Below are 24,210 nucleotides of genomic sequence, written 5' to 3' on the forward strand. Positions count from 1 at the left end.
TATTCATATAATATATGGAAGTAGAGATGGCTGGCCCAACCATTTAAATCCTGGCAATATGAGTCAAGCCCACATAAAGGCGGTCTTGGGATAATACCCACGGCTCTCAGTGTCCACCTCTTCCATTGAATTACTAATAGATAATCTAAATGATCATACATAATTCCTAAAGACACAGGGTGTAGCAATACGGTTAATGCGAACTATATGTCTAAGTGTTGCTCATTTTTACTCGTGAGGCTAGAGGAAGGCGAAGGAGCCCGACTGATCTCAGGACTCGGGGAATCTAGTCCTCGTGCTATATCCGCCGCAGATCGGATATAAAAAAACATCCTGTTTTAGCGCAGTTCCTACGATAAAATATCTGATTTGAAAACTGTTCTGTAATATTCTCTGTGTAATTTTACTCATCTGGAACAATCCCCCCTTTTGTTTATAGGTATTTATAATTACTAATGACCTCTTTCCGCTATAGTTCCAGCGATTCTTCGACATTTGCAAAATCGAAGTCCCAAAATTCGTTGTCAGTGGCGAGTCCCTCATCCCATGGACGCCATTCCATAGGATAGAATGCCATAGCGGATTCAAATTTATTCGATTCATCAATCTCTGACCTATTGTCGAATGCGGCCTGGTTGGACTCTGGGTAATCGAGCGGAATATGAGTATTAGCCGACTGAGTCACTGAGGCCTCGGAAGCCCCACTGACGTTCTCCTCCGTATTGATGAAGCTGGCTGTATATGGCTTATTTTGGGGACGCACGCGTAACGTCCCCTCTGCTGGATTCCTCCCTCGATGGGCTTCAGCGGCGATGATAAGCTTGTTTAACTTGTTCCAGGATGGACTAACTTTTACTTTGTCTTGGGCTTCTTCTAAAATTAGGTGTGTTAGTGCCCATCCTCTCTCAGAAATCGCCGACCAGGGAGACTGGCAGAGCTGGATGAAGACCAGGCTCATTGAAGTCCAAGGAAAGTCTCCTTGTAGTTGCCATCTCCATCTCTTCCAAGAAGGTTCTGTTCGTAGACGATGAGCTTGTTTGAGGATATCTATTGATAAGTCTAAATGATGTTGCATCATTTCCTGAGATGGTATTTGAGAGAGCTCTTTCAAATTGTGAAAATGCTGTAGATATATCGCATGCTCGACTTTAGAAAGCACAAGTGATGTCATAGTCTTGACTAGAGATGTTAGAGCATGGTATGAAGATACACTTGGCATGTACAAAGCCTCTAGCCTTGATCTTGTCCGATTGAAAGCATCTAGTTTCTGCTCCAAAGGATTTGGCCGGTTTGCGTTCAAGAAACGACACAATAGCCATATTTCACATCGTATAATGCAAACCATAGACTGATTTTGTGCGTTGGAAGGATCTAAGAATGCTCCTTTACCATCTTCCAACATATGGCTTGGACTTTTAGTGTCGAACATTGTATCTGATGCTGACAATCCTGCTGTACGTTTTGATCGAGATTTTGAGTCAAGGAAGATAATCTGCCACCACAGTCGGCGACGTATCTCAATCTCAACTTTGGTCAGAGTAGGTATTTTGAAGTTTTCCGCATCTCTGTGCAGCTGTAAAGATGTCGCAATCCTTAGTAAGAGGCCCATGAATGGCGATAACAGTTCCTGGCCTCCGATGTATGGTAGAAGCGAGAGATATATTACGAATGCTTGGATCGTTTCAATTTTTCTCGTAGTCAACAGCTCGGCATTGGCGAGCGCCCGCTCTGTTCCAAGGCGAAATCGAGCAATTAGCTCAATTCGCGGTGTGTCGAAACAAGCCAGATCTTCTTCTTCGTGCAATGATGTGATTGCTGCCAAGGATACCGCAAATAATAAGGCCTGCAAGCTCGGCTCAAGGAAGTCAAATTTGCCCCTCAAATTAGTTACCACCTCTTCCACAGCTGCAATATCAATGACGTTAATGAATGGAACAATGTTCTCTAGATATGTCCGCCAGATGAAAAGCATCTGTGATGGTAGGGGGTATAAAGCATCGAGGCTTTGAGGGACATCTCTTGTATACTGGTTTCCTAAATAAAATTCCGAGTAGATGCTATTTGACTGTCTTTGGCTGTTCGATGAAGTGGCCTCAAGGTTTGAGCCTGATTTATCGGAAGTCACATCTTGAATAGCTTGAAATATGTGCTCGACCTAATCAATCACCATTAGCCTCTTATTTGTGGTTAATTGCTAGAAGTTCAGCCACACCTCATTGCAGAAAATGGACCAGAAACCCTTTCCGATTTGCAAACCGGCTTCTTTTCCAACAACCAATCTCCCAAAATCTTCATTTATCTCTCCTTGAAACGAAGATTTCATGGCAGATATCAATTCGCCAACTGCCATGGGTGATTCCAAATCTCGTGGTCCTCGCTTCCCAACCGCAGCGTTGACTGTTTCTCCAGAATGGATGACACCTGTGGCACTGGTCATTGGCCCCGTGAATAGGGACTGGATCTTGTCCGGGCCGTCTTCCACTTGTGCTGCAAGTTCTGTAACGAGTGATTCAAGACGCCTCAATCGATCTAATAGTTCGGCTTGCTTCTCAGTTGGCGACTTCCACGCCGCGGGATCTCGTCGGCGTGGAAGACGGCCAGTAACAGGAAAGTGGCATTCGATTTGGTTCTTGACACAATTAGAGCAAGGGTCTTTTCTGTCGCATTTCACCTTGCGACGCCGACATGTAACGCAGCTCCATATTCTTAAACTATCTTCGGCGATGGCGATCTCGCCAGCTGTGGAATGATTGGTAGACATGACGGCGGCAGAAGAGGAATCTACCAATATCGCTTGGGCAGGCTGTCAGCACAACGGATTACCGCAGCGCATCGGCCGATAAAGGCTCCAGGAGAAGAACTCTCGGGGATGAATTGGGCGAGGCCGACTTCTTGGAGAGCAGAAGTGCGACTGGATCGAGCACAGTCGAAGATATTGTGAGATGAGATGTCACAAGCAACTAGATCTCGGACACGGAGCTCGGTCCAAATCCTCTGTCGCCGCCCAGCCCCACTCCATCGACATTTGAACCTGAATAACAGGTCCTCCGTCAACTAACTCAACGCCGCTAATAAAATGTTTATGCTAGCCCCCATTATCGACTCTCGCTTTCGGATTGGCAACGATGCGAGGTCTTACGACCGATGCCGAGGCCGGTGTGGCAACCAGCTGTATTAATAACTCCTTGTACGTTACCTTGGACGTCAATGATGACTTTACTCTCCTAGGGACTTGTGCTCTCCTGACAGTATCGCAGCTATGACTGACCAAAAAACTGTTGTTGTTCTTGGTGCGGGATGGGCCGGTTTGCCGCTCGCCCACAAGTTACTTAAATATACTTCTCCCAAGACGGCAATCAAAGTCATCCTGGTATCGCCAAACAGCCATTTCTTCTGGAACGTGGCGGCTACCAGAGGCCTTATTCCCGAAATGATTCCAGATGAATCGATATTTATCCCCATTGCTACTGGATTTGAGCATTATACAGTCGACCTATTCGAATTTATACTTGGCAGAGCCACTGACATCCAATCATCATCGAATTCAGTTACTATCCTTACCAACACTGGTGGGAGTAGGACTTTGCAATACCATCAATTGGTGGTAGCAACAGGCTCGAGATTGGCTAGCGGACTGCCACTAAAACCTATCGGTACGCATGAGGAGACCCTCACCGCGTGGCATGAGCTGCAAACAAATGTCAGTCGCGCCAGAGACATTGTCGTTGCTGGTGCAGGTCCAACTGGTGTCGAGATTGCGGGAGAGTTAGCCGCAAAGTTTGGAAAGCTTAAAAAAATTACGCTCATTATGCGTGGTGATGTCCCACTGGAGAGCTCCAGCAACGTACTCTCTTCTGTTCGAACAACTCTAGATAAAGACTTACAAAAGCTCGGTGTCGAACTCATCCGCAAAACTTGTGTGAAAGCCGTTGAGGCCGGTGATGATGGCAAGACACAAGTTTTGATTCTAGACAATGGGTCAAGGGTGATTACCGAGTTATATCTTCCATGTCATGGAATTCGACTAAACAACGGCTTCATTTCCACCAGTTTCCTTGATCCCCAGGGCAATGTGAATATTGATGACAATATGCGCGTGGTGGGCACAGAGAACATTTGGGCTATTGGTGATGTGAGCAACGCTGGTCCAAAGCAGCTCACTGTAACGGATAACCAGATTGTCTACTTGGCGGGCGCATTAGATGCTGCTTTAACAGGGAAGGATTCCATCGCATCTTACCAGCCTGTAAAAAAAACGATGATCTTTCTATCGCTGGGAAGAAAGTACGCTACTGGGCAGATTGGTAGCTGGAAACTATGGGGCGCATTGGTGTCATACGTCAAAGGCAGGAACTTGTTTGTTGATACTGCAGACGGCTACGTTAGCGGGAAGCATCTTAGACATTCGTCGATGTAGCATATACTAGGAAAAGTCATGGTGCTACCTATTATCTACAGGAAATCGTTTCCGCGACTCTGACGACTACTCGAAGCAAGTCAAAGTATTATTTATACCGCTTAATATCCAATTATGACAAGTGTGTTTAACAGTCACGGCCACAGACCAAGCTCCCACAATGAGAGCTTGCCGAGGATGAACTGTGAACAGCCTTTATCCACTGATAAGGGTGGTCGATTGATCTCCAATGCCTGTACTTCATCGGCAAAAATAGAAAGCGGAGGCAATAGTCGTGATCCTCGACCAGTTCTAGGGTGATTCATTCTTCACTGACCCAATCCGTCCTTCCGATTTACAGTCACTAGCGGGACATATGGTGCAATTTGAAATGGAGGCTCAGCAGTATAGATATAAATAACTTGTTGAATGATCATCAAGTCAGGAGGCTATAAAATATGAACACACTGGAATACACTGCGGTGAATCTTTGGATGTACAAAGGAAAGATTCTTTTGTAAATACTCTCCTTTCATTGAAGAATAATGCAACCTCATTCAAACAGCAACCAAGTCTTGATTGCTGATTCAACACTAAACGAGAAGGTCATCTCTATCAATACCTGCTAATAAGGACGATTGTGGGTAGTGATCTACATGCTACGAATTAAAATCTTGACGGTATCGTGACGAATATTGTATCAAACGCCATACATAATAATAGGACAGACAATCAGGCAACAATCACTGCACCATTATGCTCTTATGCTAAGCCCTGTAAGTTCGTTCAAGGCTCCAATAGACATTCCGAAAGGAGAGTTTCGTTATACTACAGGGCAAATAGCTCAAGAGGCCTCGTTTATACTACAATATCATTTCCCTATACCTGCATGTAACACTCAGCAATCTATTATTTCTGCAAACATGCTCATAGCCTTTAACCTCCTAAATCGATCCATGTGCAAACCTTCCAATGAAACAACCAGCTCAATGTCACCGCATTGGCCGTCCTTTGATTCAAATCCCATTCGTGGTGGCAGTATTACGCACATCGGTGCTAAAGCTATCTGGGCAACTCGAAGAGCTTCGCACTTCCCAATATGAGGACCCCAATCGGCATCATAAATCCGCTGATTTGCCCAGCTAGAAATGTAGAACTCGTTCAGCTTCTTTGGTCGCCATTGTAGCTTTGTTGGATCTTCTTGACCGTCGACATAGTCTAAAATTTCCCTCATTTTCTCATTGGTTATTCCATCTACTCCGTGGCGTATAGCAGCAGCTACGCGGGCTAGAGACTCAAACGATGCCACCTCTGCGGCAGCACATAGCGTTTTTCTTGCCATATCAATGTAGGCAACTCCAATTGCGCAGCCAATGAAGTCATCTGGAAGGCGTGGCTGAATTCTTGACCGAATATTGACTGATACGCCGGTCGAGCAATAATCCATTAAATTCCAACGTTGGAATGAGGTGCTCATTGCCATTGTGGCACAGCTCCATATCAGAGCGCTTACTACATCGTTTGTAGATAGAAACCGCACACCAAGTCTGGGAGCAAACTGGTTCAGGGTTTGTTTGAGACCTTGCAGCTTATCATATGGTAAACGATATAAAGTTATGGGCCAGTTGGGCGACAGAGGTTTGGGTAGGATTGAGTTAAATGCTCGCTTGATGAGTGATATGATTTGAGATAAAAAAGACTGTTTGTTAACGATCCTGAGAATGTCCGCCGGCGGAGAGCTCTCCTGTTTCAATTCTTCCCCTTGAAGTACCGTTCGGTTTAGACGAGCTTGACTGATTTCGGGTGGTTGTGCTGAAGTATTACGGGCGCAACAAGTGGCCCACAGGTTGAGCAACTCAGATAAGGCGACTCCATCAAAAACGCAATGGTGAACTAAAACTACAAGCACGAATCCTCCACGAGCACGAGTGACTTCGGCTCGCATAACCGGCCATGGGGCCGTCCAGGGTACATTGGGAATATGAGGATAGAAGAGAGACGACTGAGGGTATACGGGGAATGAGGTCCTTTTCAGGCTTTCGTAATCAGGCATCGTTTCTGATGGATCGTCAACATTTACCAAAATGTTGTCAATGCTATCGCGTCCGCGTTCGAGTCGAAGTTTCCCCGGTCGGGCATCATCCTGGACAACAAAGGACGTTAAATGCGGAACGCTGGCCGCAACTTTGCTCAATCCTTGCTGTAGAAGTGGGAACAAATTTGTGTCCGTAGAAGGAAAGCAGAGAATCTCGCCAAAGTACATACGAGGAAGAATCTGGTCGAGAGGGGACAAGTACTCCCAATCCATGCTGAAGAAGAACCTTCTTGGGGTGGTAAATGAAGATGAGTTCTGGGTGTAGAAATAACCCTTTTGAGACCTGCAGCTTGGATTGGGTTATATCTTTGTCGTCACAGTGCACAACATCTTACTCGACACAGGACTGCTCAGAGAAACCGTAGCAGATTTCACGTAGCAGCTAGCCCTGTTTTAAATGATTTCGTGCTTCTATATTTGGACAGAACCATTAGCTTGCGCCACCCAGATAACCTCTCACCTCTGTAACCTGAATTGGCCGCTATTTTTTGGCCGCTGCTGCCCCACCAATCCAGCCATGAGCTGCGATAACATCATTGCCCGATCTCTAAGCCCAATCAGGCCATTACTCTCTGCTCGCCTTGTGAGACAAGTTACGCCGTGCTGAAGGTCTCTAAAAAATGTTGAACCTAACAGAAAAGAATATCTCCCTTACCATGGAAAACATCAGAATCAGGCAAACAAGATATATTTACGCAGAATGTGCTCTATATTGTTGGTATCTTCCTCTATCCCAAAGGTTTTCCTACCCTAAACTTTATTATTTGTTGTATCGTCTCTAAGATGCCTTCCATACGTTTCTAATGAATCCCTACCAGTTCGTAGTATTCTGGACCATTTCTTCCATTCGGGATGCGAATCGAATAGGCAAAAATGATTGGCGCAAGTACAACTCCTTTGCAAATTTAAAATACAGCCAGAGAAGCAGTACAACCCATTGCCAAACAAGAACTTGCAGCATAAACACAGTCCCTCGGGGAAATGCGGAGGGTATCTTGTACTCGATAACAGCTTCATCTGAGGTAGATTCAGATTCATCTGAGAAATCTTTCGGTCTACGGTCTCCTCGACACAGTTTGGCTTCAATGCTGTAGAATCGTAGCAGCCACCGCCACTGCAAATAGCACTCAAATGTCTCCCAGATGATGGGTAGCGGAGCAGCCAGGCCGAAGTAAACGTAGGCTGCGTCCCATGTGTGCAGAAAGTAGAGAACGTTGAGGTAGCAGCTCAGTACCGTAGTAACCGTCAAACCCGCGACGCAAATCGCGAAATATTTGTATAGTGTGCCGCGTTCCAAGTATCTCTTCCCAACTCGTAGAAGGAAGACTCCAGCACTGGCGAACACACCTCCTGTGGCCGCACCGAAGAATATGAACATCATCAAGCTCCGAGATACCAATGCATCGGCCGGCGTGAACGAAGAGAAACACAGCCTTGTCCAGACTAATAGTGCAGGACCCATGCAGTGATGGAGGATTCCGAAGAAGTCCTCTCTGTATATCATCAAGTCGAATAAATAGGCGCCGGTCATTAACGAGCTGGATTTTCATTGTTAGCAGGTATCAAGGCTAACAAAAGACTTGTAATACAAACCAGGCAATCAGTGAGCGCTGTGTATCATCGGCCGTCCAGTTGGACGATGGCGTAAAGGCTAAGAGAACCGAGGGCAGAGAAAAGTAGATGAGGCCTATTCGGACAGGAATGCAGGCAATCTCGATGCACATCCGGTTACGTAGAGTTTGTGGAAAACAGTCCCATTTTGGGAGCTTTCGTTCCAAGTGACTGTGTGTATATTCATATAGGAGACCGGTAGCAATGAAGGACGACGATGCAATCTGAATGTCCATGTCAGTCAACCGTGTGCCTGCCATGGCTTCAGTTCGCCAAAAGGAGTAAAAACGTTAATTGAACGCAGATGGAATGCAAATGCAACGCGGATGGAGCAAGAGAAAAAAGCAAAACACGAAATCTATATGGCCAGACGAGAGCCTCACCAGAGGTGAAGTTTACCCATCTGTCGAAGTATCGTGACTGTCGCTAATTCATCAATGAAAATCCCCGAAATATGGCTTATACCTATTGTGGCATGACTTCTCAAATTGAATACATCACAATAGGCAACTTTGACCACAGCTAGAGACGAGAACTTATGCACGAGAGCGCCCGTTGAGGGACCACAGTGGGACTGTGCTGCTGACGCCATCGTGGTTTGCTCCCTGCGAAAAACTTCACTTGCAAGATGGCGGCCCTAAATCCGCGGTAGGGGTATGCGTAAAATAGCACGCTTTACTCAAGATAGTAGGATGTTGATGGATAACTAGACAATTGAATCCCTACTTGTTTCAGACGCAAACTTCGTTGGTTGTTGGATAAGATTTTGGGGGAGATCAGTGGCGAAAGACCCACAAACTTGTAAATTAAAATGCAATTATGCAATATACTTAGGTATTCAAAGGCTGGGGCGTTCCTCTAAACCAGCTATTGCAGCTTTACCCACCCTCTTGATTATAAACATAGCCTCCATACTTGAAGTAGAGAGTGTCTCTTGTATAACTAGTATATCACTTCATTAACTGGTGCTAAAGGGCAGAGGATCTGGTGGATTCAGTAAGCTGCAGCTTACCTCTTGGTGCGCTATATTAGAGCATTACCCAAAGTCTTCTACTGAACAAGCTTATTGGCCCCCTCGTACTGATTATATATACAGCTGCAATACTTGAGCGTTATACCTTATCATTACATTAGGGCACTCGTTAATTATATTCTGTGGCATATATACTATATATAGGTCATCGAATGGAGAAGATATATTAACTTGTATTATTGTCAGCAACCAGCGCCATTGAGACCAACCAAAACAATCTTGGGACGTCTTCCAAGTAAACAGAGATCCAACTATAACACGTGAAAGGATGCATAAAAATAGACACAACAACGATTTTACTTACGTTCGAATTCCCCTATCCATTTTCCCTTACCGTGTTCTGCTAGGGTGGCTTGTGCTTTGCGTGAATTAATTGAGAGCACAGGTAGTCTGACGATATCAATAAGGGGGTGCAAGAACAATACCAAATAAACACTCCACATTGGTGCACAGCTAAGAGAAGGAATATCATATTTCTGTAGGTGTAAGACAGGGTGAACTATAATTACTAATCTAGCAAAAATCGTCGTAGCATCAATATTCCCTCTTTACCCCATACGTAGAGTACAAGTAATAACAATGTATTAAGGCATTTCTTATATCAGAGCCTTGTGACAAACCATCTACATAAAAAGCTGTGGGTGGTGGTTGAGTATACATGATTCAACCTCTAGATGAATACCTTGTTCCATTTATATTTTTCTTGCGTTACCTACTATTCATCCTCGTAATTCTCAATCATGACCGCAACGACGACTTGGGTCTATGACCTTGGTGTCATCAGCGTGGTAGGCCTTATTACGTCTGTGGTGCGCACCAGTGCAAGGAAATATTTTGAGCGGTCGATATCAGAGTGGTCTAAGCTTGATGAAGCAGTCAAGAGCAGATTGGCCGTTGAAGTGGGCGTTATACCGTCCCGAATCGTCTTGTTCTACCTCACTCTGCCGGTCGTACTAAATGGATTCTCCCCTCTGGAGACATGGACAGCGAGTGATACAACAAATTCTCTGCTATCGTGGTATGTAGGGCACAAATTTTTTTTTTTGGACAATGACTGACGGTTGTTTCCCAGCGCTATTTTGACTGGAGCCTATATCATTGATCTTACCGTTACAAGGAATGACAAGGCGGCTACGTTGCATCATATCATGGGTCCAGCCTTACTACTATGGATTCGTCTCTGCTTCTCATCATTTACCTCTTCTGATGCACTATTATGTCGGTTGCTCATCCAGTTTGTGTTTTTCGGAGCAACAATCTCAGGCGCTACAACTACCACACTGGTATTTCTGTATCAGTTCAGAAAGACGTGGTTCAGATCCAGCACTAGTAACGCGTATCTCTTTTTCACATTGCTTCTCCCGGTATTAGCTTTATCCACTATTGCCAGCACTTTTTATTGCACTACCTATCTATTGGTCTGGTTCGGCGAAGTTTTCGCCTATTTTGGGCATTGGGGCTATCTCCCGCTTGGATGGGTTTTGGTTGAGTGTGGCATGCAGTGGAAATGGCTAATTTGGTTCTACAACTTTGACGAGTGGTACCGCAAAACTACATATGAGGACCCAAAGGAGTCGAATGAAACCAAAGCGCACATGGCGAAGGTGGCCTCAACTGCATGGTGGCTCCCGAGGTGGCGCTTTGTGGCCATAAAACTCCTAGCTGCGATGTGGTTTATTACTGTACTGGGAGTCATTTGGAAGTCAGGCGATGTTCAATTTTTGGGAAGAAGAGTCGCTGGAATTGCTGCAAATGCTTGGAACGACGGGCTAAATATTCGTTACGATATACTGGATATCCAGAAACATGTGGACTTGTGAATAGATTGACTCCCTCTTGAAGTATCTTACATATATACTGAGCATAAGTCGTGATTTGTTTCCAACGTCGTGATCTGTATAAACTTATCTATTATATACTACTAATTCCCACTTGTCCCTCTCGAATTCAACCTGTAAATAATTTGTGGAAATGTAGAGATCTATGTTAAGTGTGAAAATACGGCTAAGGGTTAACTAATCTCCCCCCAGCTTCCCTCCTATACCTATAGGTACCCTACCTTTTAGGTGCCTAACTACTAAAAACTCCTACCTGTTTAACTAGCTATTAGATAAAACGACTATGATTTTTTTATTTATAGTCTTATCTAAGGACTCTAGAGAGATAGAAATATCTGTAAACCTTTTAGATAACTAAAATAGAACAAAACCTATTACCGCTGGATTAGTAATAGCTTTTTAACCTCTAAAGGAGGTAACCCCCTTAGGCCTAAGAATAGAAAAGGTTATAGTCTTTTTTTTTATTTTTAAAAAGAAAAAATACTTTAGAAAAGCCTTTAGTATAAATAAAATACTTTTACCTAGCTTTAATAAAGTAAAATTAAGTATAGTAGTAATATGTCACGACCCGGCTCTTAAGGTCGCGATAATAGGCTAATAGGATTAGCTGGAACTGGATTAACTATGGACCGATAGGCTAATTAAGACTGTTGGTGTTCCTTAATAGGAAAGCTAGGAAAGCCAGCTTTCCTAATGATCTATTATAGAAAGCTAGGAAAGCCAGCTTTCTACTATAATCTAGAATACACGACTAAATATATAAGTTTACTTTATGTTACTTATTAGAATACTTAGATAGCTAGTTGTTATTAATATAATAGTATTTAGATTAAATACTTAAATACTTTTCTCTACAGCTAGTAATAAGATTGCCCGTCTACTGACCTGATTACTTCGCTAATATAAACTATAGAACTATTCTAAGGTTTGTCCTTTGGGAATAGCTAACTTATACTAACCTATAGGTACTAGTTTATTATATAATAATAACTCTTATTTAGACGGTTACCTTAGACCTATAGGTAATAGAGATACTTAAGGAAATGGTTTATAAGTTTCTAAGTTTCTAATAGTAATACTGACTATGATAATATGTTTTACATAGGCAGTAATATTAAGGAGATGTAGGATACTTATGGAGAACTTGAACCTAAAGTTACTAAAGCCCTAGCAGAGGATAAGGAAGAAGACCCTTTTACCTTAATTTTTACTAGGCTTACTTAGTTAAATAATACTGTAAACTAATAGTAAACTATAATTAATAACCTTACGGATTAACTAAATGCTTAAGGTTAATAATAAGGAACTTAATAGCTAGGAAACTAGGTACTACTTATGATTTTACCTATTGTAGTATTACTTACACCTGCAGGAGGCGGATATTAATAGAAGGAGCCAGGGGAAGTTATTAAACCACTTATGCTAGAACCCTTTGACGGAAATTTTAAAAAAACTATACCCTTTTTTACAGATATAAAGGTATATTTCCGATATTTTCCTACTACTATATAAAACCTATTAGTTAAAGTGTATATAGTAGGAAGCCGACTTACGGGAGTTGTTAAAGATTAATTTAAACCTTATTTAAGAGACTTTGAGAATAATTAATTATATAAACGAAAGCTATTTACGGTTATGCTTTTTAGTAGTTACCTAGTTTTCGAGGAATAGCTTACTATACTTTTTAGATAAATTAATAAGAAAAAAGAAGCTAAAAACTAATTACTTAACCTAAAGTAAACAGGAGCCTGCTTAAAGTATACTGCTATATTTATTTAAATTTACGCTAAAACCGACCTTAAAGAATCTGCTAAAAAAGTATTATACCGGAAGGGGCTAAAACCTAAAGTGAAAAATAAATTTGCGAAAAACGAACTACTAGATATATTTATAGAACTTTTAAGAACAGCTACTTAAATTAATAAACGACTATATAAAAGATAATTTAAAAAATAAGAAGAAAAAACAGGAACTAAACAGACTTAGAAAAACTTCTATAATATTAACTAAGGAAAGAAACAAGACCTTACGTTCTTTAATAATAGAAAACCAGGACCTATAGACCTTAGCATTATTAAGGTATAACGTAAGAACGTTAAGTATTATAACTGTAGAAAAAAAAGATATATAAAGAAATACTACTAAGCCCTTAAAAAAAACAGTAATAAGAAGTTCACGCCTGTCCTAAAACCTAAAGAAAACCAGGCTATTAATACTATATAACCCTTAGTAAAGCATAAGCTATTACACTTTTCAGTATATTATAATAATAAGTGCTAAATCTACCTTAGTAATAAATAAGGATTAAGATAATACCTTAAAAGATTAAAAAATACCTTAAATACGTTTAAAGAAGTTACCTAAAAAAAAATAGCAGAAATTAAATAATAATACACTAAACTTGTAAAACTTAAGGAGTAAGAAAAAGACGCTTTAAACTCTTAGTATAACTTTAATAAAGAAGAAAAAGTACTTTAGGAATAGGAATAAGAAGAAGTTAAATAATAAAATTAGGATACTATAATATAGGACTATAATATAGGATACACTAACTTTAATATTAGTAAACTTTATTTAAACTATAGATTACGAAAACCACAGGGACCTAGATACCCCTGCGGATGGGAACCCTTAGATAAAGAAAATAATAAAAATGAAGATGAAATAACTTATAATAAAAACAGAAGAATCTACGAATCTAGTTTTTATAAAACTAATAAAAGATATTAATGATAAATTAACACTCTTTTAAACATATACCCTTTTGCAAAGTATAAAACCTAAGGACCACCTATAGATAAACTATATAAGGACTATAGATCCTATGCGCTATTTAATAATTAGTATTATATATATAACCTTAAAAAGAATAGGGATTATAATAGTTTCTTAAATATTATACTATTAGTAAACCCTGTACCTATGGAACTTTTTAAATAATAGGGAAGGATCCTAAGTATTAATATAACTAAAGCCTACGATAGAATTTAGGCATTAGGATAAGAATTCTAATAATATTTTAATAATAAAAATACCCTATACCCTGAACTAAAGGTATAAGAAATAGTACTATACCCTGTTAATAATATCCTTTTTATAAACTAATGTAATAAAGCTAATATTACTAACTGCTAACTATTACTATATAAATAATATACCCTTTATAAACTTAAGGAATAGTATAAAATCTATAAACCTTTAAACTGTAAATAAAATAAGTTTACGCTTTATAATAAAAATAACTGTATAAAGCACTGGATATAACGCTGCGCACTTGCATATGTTATTAAGAACCTAGTATAATAAGGTTTTAACTTTAAAAAACACACTAGCGGATACAGTATTGACCCTAGAACTTTAAGGATTAGTTAAAAAGACCTTTAAAAATACTATAAGCTTATTAACAGATATATTCCTAGACCTAGATATACCTGGTGTAAATGCTATAATATCTAAACTTAGGAACTAAGTTAGATTACCTTAGAACTAGATAATATTAAAACTAACCTTAATAATAAGGAATAAGATAGTAATAACCTCTGGAATAATAATAATTACTATAATAACGCTAATGATATAACCTATTATAACTTAAATACTATCTTAGGAGGAAAAAAACTACGAAAATTCCTAGTATTAGGATTTTTAAATAGAGAACCTATTATAGTATATATAGACTCTGGAGCTACGATAAGCTATATTGTACCTTAACTAGTAAATTGCCTATAGTTAACTAACTATAAGAAGGAGAAACTATATACTTTTGCAAGTATTAAAAAATAACTATTTATCTATAATAATAGGACTATAGATTAAGAGACCGATTACCTTAAAATCTAGTTTAGTAAAATTAAAGATATATTTAAATTTAATATTGTAAATATTATAAGTTATGACGTACTCTTAGGATATAATTAGCTAAAGCTACGTAATCTTAATATTAATTAGAAGGAAGGCTATGCAAAATAGCAACCTTACGCCTAACTAATTAATACACCAGCGAAACTGTAACTAGATTAGGAGGATTAATAGGATGCTATAATATCCCCGACGATAGGGTCGGTAACCCCTGCATTATATAAAGAAATAAAAAAATATATAGAAAAAGAAAAAATTATAAAAAAGGTATAATTTAAGGAGCTACAGAAGCTCCTAAGAATAATTAAATATATTAAGAAACTAAAGAAGAAATAACTTAGATTTTTTAACTTAATTATATAAAAAGTTAAGGAATTATACTACTAAGACTAATAAATACTGGAATATTTAAAAAACGTATTAATAAACCTTTAGTATATACTAATCTTTAATAAAGAACTAGATACTAGATTACTAAAATATAGCTAATAGGATTATAAAATTAAACTTATAGATAATAAAGTACTAACATTTAATAAAATCTATAACCTTAGTACTACTAAACTTAAGATACTTAATAAATAAATTAGGGACTAGCTAAAGAAAGGTTATATTAAACCTTCTAAATCTTTAGTAGGATATTTAGTTATATTTATACCTAAAAAGAACGGTAAACTTTGATTTATTATAAACTATAGATAGTTAAATATAATAATTAAAAAAGATATTATACTATTACTACTAATTTCTAAAATTAGAGATTAACTTACAGAAGCTAAGATCTTTACTTCCTTAAACCTTAAAGGAGTATATAACTTTATTTAAATTAAAAAAGGTAATAAATGGAAAACTGCCTTTTATATTAAATACGGACTTTACGAATACTAGGTAATACCTTTCAGACTTACAAATACTTTAGTATTTTTCTAAAAAATAATTAACTATATACTATAAAACTATATAGATTATTTTATTATTATATACCTTAACAATATCCTTATTTATTCTAAGAACCTGGAGGAATATAAGGAATACGTTAAAAAAGTACTACAGATACTATAGGATAATAAACTTCTAGTAGAACCTAAGAAATGTAACTTTTACATACAGAAAGTTATATTCCTAAAATATATTATTACCCTAGGAAGAATTTAAATAAACCCTAAGAAACTTAAGGTAATTAACGATTAAAAGCTACCTAAAAATGTTAAATAAGTATAGAGTTTCTTAGGATTTGCTAATTATTATTAACGCTTTATTAAAGACTTTTCAAAAATTACTATACTACTTACAAACTTAACTAAGAAAAATATTAAATTTAAACTAATATAAAATACTTAAAAAGCCTTTAACTACCTTAAACAAGCTTTTATAAATATACTAGTACTTATAATATTTAACTTAAATAAACCTATTATAATTAAAACTAACGCCTTAGACTACGTAATTAGTGGAGTACTTAGCTAACCTAATAATATAGAGAAAAAGAAACTTAGGCCTATTGCCTACTTCTTTAAGAAATTATATAAACTAGAACTTAGATACTTTATTTATAATAAGGAATTTCTGGCTATATACTAAGCGCTTAGTAAGTAGTATTAGAGATACTACTGTAAAGGAAGCTGATTTTTAATAATAATCCTTATGGATTATCGGAATATTACCTACTTTATAATAATATAAGAATTATCCTATAGATAAGTTAAATACTATAAGTAACTTTTTAAATTTAAGCTTATTATTAAATACTACAGCGGATTAGATAATAAACGAGCTAATATACTTAGCAGATGCCTAGACTACTTTTAGGAAATCCCGGAAGTTAAGGCTTAAATACTGGAAAAAAACTAGTATAGTAACTTAGTAATTTAATTAATTAATACTATGTACTAAATTAAAATAGATAATCTAATTATTAATAATATAAAAAAATATATTAAAAACTAGGAAAATAAATAATACCCTGAAGATGTTTTTATAAATACTGGATACCTAATATTAGATAGACTTGTATAGGTACTAAAGGACTTACGAAGTAAAGTAGTGAAATTTATCTATATATATAAATTTAACGGACACTGTAAAATTAAAAAAACTATATAGTAAGTTAAATAATACTTTAAATTTAAAGGTATTAAAATATAGGTATAAAAAGTTATATTAGAATATATAATATATAGATAAGCTAAAAGCTTTAAACATAAGCTATATAGATAACTATAACTACTACCTATACTATAACAACTATAGGACTTAATTTTATTTAACTTAATTACTAAGCTACCTCCTTTAAGAGAACTAGTTATAAAAGTACTTTATAATAGTATCTTCGTAGTAGTTAACAAACTTACGAAAATAGCTTACTTTATATTATTTAAGGAAGCTAGTAATATAGAAGAATTAGCCTACGTAATAATAAAATATATTATAAGCAACTATAGACTACTAGGAGATATAATCTCCGACAGAGGGAATACATTTATATTTAAATTCTAGAAAATACTTACAGCTAGATTAGGAATAAATTACAAAGCTAGTATAGTCTACTACCTATAGATAGATAGATAAATAGAAAGGATTAACTAAATAATTAAGACCTATCTACGCTGTTATATTAACTTTAAATAAAACGACTAAGTAGAATTACTTTCCGTTGCGTAACTTATATATAATAATACAAAATCAGAATTAATAAGGAAATCACTGTTTTTCCTAAATTATAGATTTAAACCTAAAGCCTACTGACCGCTAAGGTAAGGGGAAAATATTAAAAAAGCTATAATTAAGGTAGAAAATATAATTAAATTATATAATAAACTGCGACGATAACTTAAATTTGTCCGCTAAAGGATGATTAAGTACGTAGATAAACACAGGCTTGGAGGACTAACCTTATAGAAAAGGAATATAATCTAGCTATACTAATATACATAAGGAAATAAATAAGTAAATATTAAAATAAATAAGCTAAGCGATAAACTTAATTTTAAAAAACTTAGACTTTATAAAATTTTAAGAAAAATCAAAAACGTAAATTATAAACTTAAACTTCTAGAATAATAGGAAAAATAAGGAAAGTATATATACCTAATTTTTTATATTTCCTTACTAAAAAAAGCGTAAATTAATAAAGAAACTGGAAAATTTATTTAGGATAAAATTATTATTAAAGGGGAAGAAGAAGAATATAAGGTAAAAGACATTAATATAATAAAAACAGGAGAAGATAGTAAATAACGCTATAGGATATAATAAGAAAAAGGAGAAGAAAAAGAAGAAATATAGGAACCTATTAAGTATTTAAAGAACTTAATAACGCTAGTGGAAAAGCTTTATTAAAGCCTAGGGATTACGCTAGCTTAGGATCTATCATTAATATTTCTAAATAATTTACTGATTTTAAAGAAGCAGGGACGACTACGGAAGAATTTTCTACTAACTGTATTATAATAGCCTAACGAGCGGCCTCTGCCTCTTACACTTCCCGCTTTTTACGCTTAACATACTCTAACTCCTTTAAATTATTAATACTGTGAGTAATCGCCTGCTTTATCTATTTTAACTACTTACGTTTCTAAGTACAAAGATGCTTTACTTGGGCACCAGCCTTAAGCTACGTTTCTTCCGCTTTTTTTAACTTCTTATTTAATTTTAAATAATGAGTTACTACCTTACGTATCTGTTACAGGGTAAGACTAAATGCTTTATAATAAGATTTTTAATTTTAAATATAAGAAAGATACTAATAGGAATCTTTCTCTAAGGTAATACAGTTACAGCCTTGCTTTTTGCAGTAAGTGTACGATTTTATAATAAGGATAGAATTCTTTAGTATAGTATTAGCAAGGCCTTTACGCTTTTTTTTCTTTTACTTAGAAATAAGTTTATTATTACGCTTACGCTTGTAATTAGCTATAATAAAGAATAAAAAATAAGGTAGATAAGAAAGGACTGCGATATTTACTAATAGGATAGGAGTGGATACTTATATATTACCTTAATTAGGTCTTAAGGATAAGACTAATAGGAGGGGGAGAATTGTATTACGACCTAGTTCTTAAGGTTGCAATAATGGGCTAACAAGATTGGCCGGAACCGGATTAACTATAGACTAACAGGCTAATTAAGACTGTTGGTGTTCTTTAATAGGAAAGCTAGGAAAGCTAGCTTTCCTAATAATCTATTATAGAAAGCTAGGAAAGCTAGCTTTCTACTATAATCTAGAATATACGACTGGATATATAAGTTTACTTTATATTACTCGTTAAAATACTTAGATAGCTAGTTATTATTAATATAATAGTATTTAGATTAAATACTTAGATACTTTTTTCTATAGCTAGTGATAAGATTGCCCGTTTATTAACCTGATTGCTCCGCTAACATAAACTATAGAACTATTCTAAGGTTTGTCCCTTGGGAACAGCTAACCTATACTAACCTATAGGCACCGGTTCGTTACATAATAGTAATTATAGTGTAAATAGCTTTAAGAGGTTTTATAATTTTTATTTTTAATAATATAAAAAAAGCTATTAATTTAAATAAAAAAAGGAAATCTTTTATTAAGAATAAAATTATAAACTAAATTAATAAAATTAATATATAATAATAAGTTAAATAAAATATAATATTAAATATAATTATAGCTATTAACTCCTGCCTAGTATAATATACTTCTTAGCTTTTTTTAGTAGTAGTAAATTAAGTTTACTTATACTTAAATACTGCTTTTAAAAACTTTATTACTTTTTATATTAACCTTAAGGGGAGGCTTAAAGACCTTAAAAAGCTAGGTAATAAAAAAGAAGCTACTTAATTAACTAAAATAATACTAGCTAATATATTTTATAATAAAATAAATAAATTAAACACTACTATAACCCCTATTATAGTAGAAGCTTCTGCATTTATTAAAAAAGTAAGTTAAAAAAACCTTAAAGTTATATAAGCTTAGATTATATTATAAAAAAATATTTATAATAAAAACCCTTAGAAGGGAATTAATAACCTAAAATATTTTTCTATAGGTAATAAAGAGCTAGCCTTTATTACTAATAGGAAAAATATAAATAAAATTAATAAACCTAAGGAAAGCCCTAATAACTATATTTTTATTTAAGTCCCCTTAGACTATATATAGAGAAAGCTATTAGCTATTAAGGCTAGATAAAAACTAATTAAGATCTTAAAGTTTATAAATAAGAATATTACTTACTTTTAAAAAGTTTAATTAGGCTTTACCTTTAAAAGTAAAAATTAAAATATTAAAAATAAAATTATTATACTTTAGCTAGTAGTAGAAAATAATAGTTTAAAAATTAAAGAAGTATACTTATAGAAGGTTTTTCTTATATATAATATGTTAAAAATATATACTAATATAAGCAGGACCTACCCTACAGATACGCTAATCCTAGAGGAGGTATATACTAGGGCAGGGGCTAAGAGCCTACCTATCTCCTACTGTAAAGCTAACTTCAGGGAGTCCTTTAATATATACAGCTATTTTATTTTTTTTAAGGAAAACGTTAAACCTAGCTTTAAATTATTTAATAGCTTTTTCTTAGCAGAAGTTTAGGTCTAGCCTCCTTAGGTTACCTAATACTAAAGGTACTTAGGATTCTATAACTTATACAGTTATATTAGGATAAAAAGGTATTATAAGTATAATAGGTTGTTATTTAAATATAATAATACTATAGCTAATTACCTATTACTACCTTAGTATATTAACTATAATAGCCCTTATATAATAGACTCTTTAAAATACCTTACTAAACTAGTTATTAGAAATAAAGAAAAAGTATAAATAATTAAAGTATAACTTTAGGCTATTTAAGAACTAGGCTAGTAGAAGTATAATAAGGCTAATTTACCTAAGGCTAACTTACCTAAGCCTAAAACTACCCCTGCCCTAGCCTTTAATACTAAAAAAATAATTACCCTAAGGACTTAAATAGGCCCCTGCCTCCGGCTACTAATATCTAGCTTAGTACCTCCTTTCCCCCCCTAAATCTTAGCTAAAAAGGTTATAGTTAAAGTTAACTTAAATAAAAAGGATCTTTATAAAAGAACCTCCTTTACTAAATTAGTAGTTTACGTAGCTGGCCTAAATAATAAAAAGGATAAAAAAACTAAAGGGGATAAAAATATACTTAATACCCCCTTAGGAATTAATAAACCTTTTAATATAAGCTTATAAATAATAGGCCTTGCTATAGTTACTAAAAAAACACTAGCTTTAAAATTTTTTAAGCTAATATTAGGGGAAGCGGTTTATACTAGGATATTACCTTATTATTAATATAAGAAAGTAGCTATAATATTATACTAATCTAAGAACCCTATGCTTAATAAAATAAGGTATTAAATAAAAAATAAACTAAAAATTACCCTAAATATTAAATATATAATCCCTTAAATAGTTAAAAAAATACTAAACCCTTAGTTCTTATATTTATTAAAATTTCCCTAAACCTCCTTAGTAAATAGATTTTTCCCCTAGGCCTAAAAAATAAATATATATACTAGATAAAAGTATATAAGTATACTATTATTAACGTTTACTAAAGGGCTTTAGTAAATATAACTACAGAGACCTTTATTAAATAAGGCCTTCCCCCCCCTTACTTAATTATTATAGGTAACTTTAATACTTTATATTAACTCTAGGACCTTAGTAAAAGTATAAACTCTATAGGTAATAAGATTATAAAGTAGGCAGAAAGGTATAACCTCCTCCTAGCTTTAATAAATACACTTACTTAATACTTAGGAAAGTATATTAACTTAGTTTTTATAAATTACCTTACGTTAACTAAAGTTAAATACTTCTTTAATATAAGATTAAATTACTATATAGTAATTATAAACCTCCCTAAGCCTTTAAAAATAACCCTAAAGGTAAGGAAAAAATATATTTTAATAAAATACTAGGAAAACTTTAGCTAATTTATATACTCCTTTACCTAGACCCTCTTTATAGTTAATTTAATTACACTATTAGAAGTTAACTTAAATAAGTATACTAAAGCCCTATAGGACTTTTTTAAGTAAGTGATTAAGGCAGCTAGTAAAATTAGGTATTAGAATAGCTATAGTATACTATAGTAGTTAAAGAAGTGTAAAGCAGCTTATAAGGCTTATAAAGAAGTAATAAATAGCTCCTCTACTTAAGAAGAAGCTTATAAAACCCTTAGAGATATTATATATTATAGTAAATAAGCTTACTAAGATAAGATTATAGTAGAAGCTAATATTACTAAGAATATATAGTCTATTATTAAGTAGTATAAGATAGTAGACTATTTTTAACTATTTTCCTTAATAAATAGTAATAAAAGTATTTTAAATTTTATAAAAAAAGTAACTTTTTTTAAAAATAAACTTCTTAAGTATAAAATAATAAAGAAGGATATTTTAAACTTATAAAAAAAAGACCTTTTTATTAATAAAAATATTTACTAAGATTAAATAATATTAAAACTAAAGGCTAAAAAAGCTATAATAAAGTTAGGTAATATTATACCTAATATAAATAATATATTAGTTACCTTTTTATAGTTTACTTAGTTTATTATTAGCGAATATATAATTAACTTTTTCTATAGATACCTAATAGTAGGATATTACTTACTCCTTTTCTAAAGCGTAAAGATTATTATTATCCCTAAACCTAGGAAGTTAAAGAAGGCGTATACTATATATAAAAGGTATAAACCTATCTTCTTACTTTTTTATATAGGTAAAAGCCTTAAGAAACTTTTAGCTAAAAGAGTTTCCTTTTTAGTAATAAAATATAAAATATTATTAAAATAATACTTTAGGGCCTTTTTAAAAAAGTTTATAATAGATTTAGTAGCCTACTTATTATATAACGCTAAGGTTACCCTAGTATAAGGCTTTATTATTTTCTTTTTTATATTTAATATCTCTAGTACTTTTAATATAGTTATATATAATTACCTAGTATATAAACTTAGGGAATAAAAGTAACTCTTTTTTTTTATAAAATAGGTTAACTCCTTTATAAGTAACTAAAAGGCCTTTATCTAAAATAGCTATAGAATTACCTTCCTAAAGACGGAGTTAAAGTACGGAGCCTTATAGGGGTCCCCTATCTCCTTTATTATCTTTATACTTTACTTTTCCTTTAGCTTAAAGCTTAATAACTTTAATACTTACTTTAGGTATATAAATAATATTAATATTATAATAGTAGGGGCTAATACTAAGGAGACTATTTAAAAGCTTTAGTAGGAATTAGAAAATATCTTAAACTAAGGTAATAGGAATATAGTTTTCTTTAACTTAGATAAAGCTAAACTTATATATTTTTATAAGATTAGAACTTAAATATATAATAAAGGAGTAAACTTTAAAGAAAAAATAATAGCCCCCTAGGACTTAGTCTATTAGTTAAAAATATACCTAGATTTATAACTTTCCTTTAAAAAGTACCTTAGGATTATAAAGGGAAAAGCCCTTAAAGTAGCTAATTTTTTAAAATTTTTAAATAAAATATAAAAAGGATCCTTGCTAAACGCAGTAGTTATAGTAGCTAAGGCCTACGTTACCCCTATAGCCTTTTATAAAATAAAGGCTTTTTAGCCTAGCGAAAGTAAATAAAATACTATAAACCTAAGTAAATAAGTAGGAATAGGTTTAGTAAGATTAACTATAATCCTAAAATTACTATTTAAAGCAGTAGCTAAAGTAGTTATCCCTATATAAAAGATAACTAACTTTTTTATTATATATAAAGAATTTAAAGTTCCTTTAGCATTAATATAAGTAGTATAGACTAGATTTTATATAGTAGCTTACTTTATAAAGCTAAATAAAAACTACCTAGTTAGTAGATATATTAATAAGAAACTCCTTCTTAAAATCCCCCTTATTAAATTATAATATACTGCAGCCTTAGTAGGAAAAATAGTCTAGCCTTTCTTTTTTACTAAAAATAATAAAGTTATTAAAGTAAGCCTAGACTTTAGAGGTTTTTTAAAGTTAAAGGTAGTAGAAAAATATTTTAAGTTTTTTAATAGCCTTCCTAAGTCTACCCTCCTTACTTATTTAAATAAGGTATAGAATAAATAAAGTAATATAAGCTAGGGAGCTATTATATACTATAACTTTAAAAGAACTATAGTATATAGTTTCTTTATTAATATAAAGGTTTATAATACTAAAGTAGTAGGTGTTTTTAAAGCTATAAAACTAACTAAAGTATATACCTTCGTAAACCTAAATATCTAGGAGATTTTACTTTTCTTAAATAACTTAGTAGTAGTAGATAGAATACTAAGGCTAACCCCTGCTTTATCTTAAGGAGCTTATATAATAATATATTAAATTACTTAAAAACTACTTTTAT

At 34.2% G+C, this 24,210-nt stretch overlaps 5 protein-coding genes across 5 annotated transcripts; 2 read left to right on the forward strand and 3 right to left on the reverse strand.

The window, feature by feature from the left end:
• Nucleotides 1-469: 469 nt before the first annotated feature.
• T069G_02266 (fungal zn(2)-Cys(6) binuclear cluster domain-containing protein) lies at nt 470-2,761 on the reverse strand (the record flags this gene model as incomplete). Its single annotated transcript, XM_056169476.1, has 3 exons — nt 470-873; nt 1,390-2,155; nt 2,213-2,761. 3 exons carry the CDS (start codon nt 2,759-2,761, stop codon nt 470-472), a joined length of 1,719 nt encoding a protein of 572 aa, XP_056030368.1.
• A 498-nt stretch (nt 2,762-3,259) lies between these two features.
• On the forward strand, nt 3,260-4,417 carry T069G_02267 (pyridine nucleotide-disulfide oxidoreductase domain-containing protein; the record flags this gene model as incomplete). The annotated part of the gene is made up of 2 exons (XM_056169477.1): nt 3,260-3,575; nt 3,738-4,417. The coding sequence occupies 2 exons, from the start codon at nt 3,260-3,262 to the stop codon at nt 4,415-4,417; spliced, it is 996 nt and encodes a 331-aa protein (XP_056030369.1).
• An 877-nt stretch (nt 4,418-5,294) lies between these two features.
• Nucleotides 5,295-6,704, reverse strand: T069G_02268 (transferase family domain-containing protein; the record flags this gene model as incomplete). The annotated part of the gene is made up of 1 exon (XM_056169478.1): nt 5,295-6,704. The coding sequence occupies one exon, from the start codon at nt 6,702-6,704 to the stop codon at nt 5,295-5,297; it is 1,410 nt and encodes a 469-aa protein (XP_056030370.1).
• A 598-nt stretch (nt 6,705-7,302) lies between these two features.
• On the reverse strand, nt 7,303-8,362 carry T069G_02269 (uncharacterized protein; the record flags this gene model as incomplete). Its single annotated transcript, XM_056169479.1, has 2 exons — nt 7,303-8,029; nt 8,085-8,362. 2 exons carry the CDS (start codon nt 8,360-8,362, stop codon nt 7,303-7,305), a joined length of 1,005 nt encoding a protein of 334 aa, XP_056030371.1.
• A 1,513-nt stretch (nt 8,363-9,875) lies between these two features.
• On the forward strand, nt 9,876-10,955 carry T069G_02270 (uncharacterized protein; the record flags this gene model as incomplete). Its single annotated transcript, XM_056169480.1, has 2 exons — nt 9,876-10,153; nt 10,208-10,955. 2 exons carry the CDS (start codon nt 9,876-9,878, stop codon nt 10,953-10,955), a joined length of 1,026 nt encoding a protein of 341 aa, XP_056030372.1.
• Between the last annotated feature and the right edge of the window lie 13,255 nt (nt 10,956-24,210).

The sequence above is a fragment of the Trichoderma breve genome, chromosome 2 (assembly GCF_028502605.1).
Source record: "Trichoderma breve strain T069 chromosome 2, whole genome shotgun sequence".
NCBI lineage: Eukaryota > Fungi > Ascomycota > Sordariomycetes > Hypocreales > Hypocreaceae > Trichoderma > Trichoderma breve.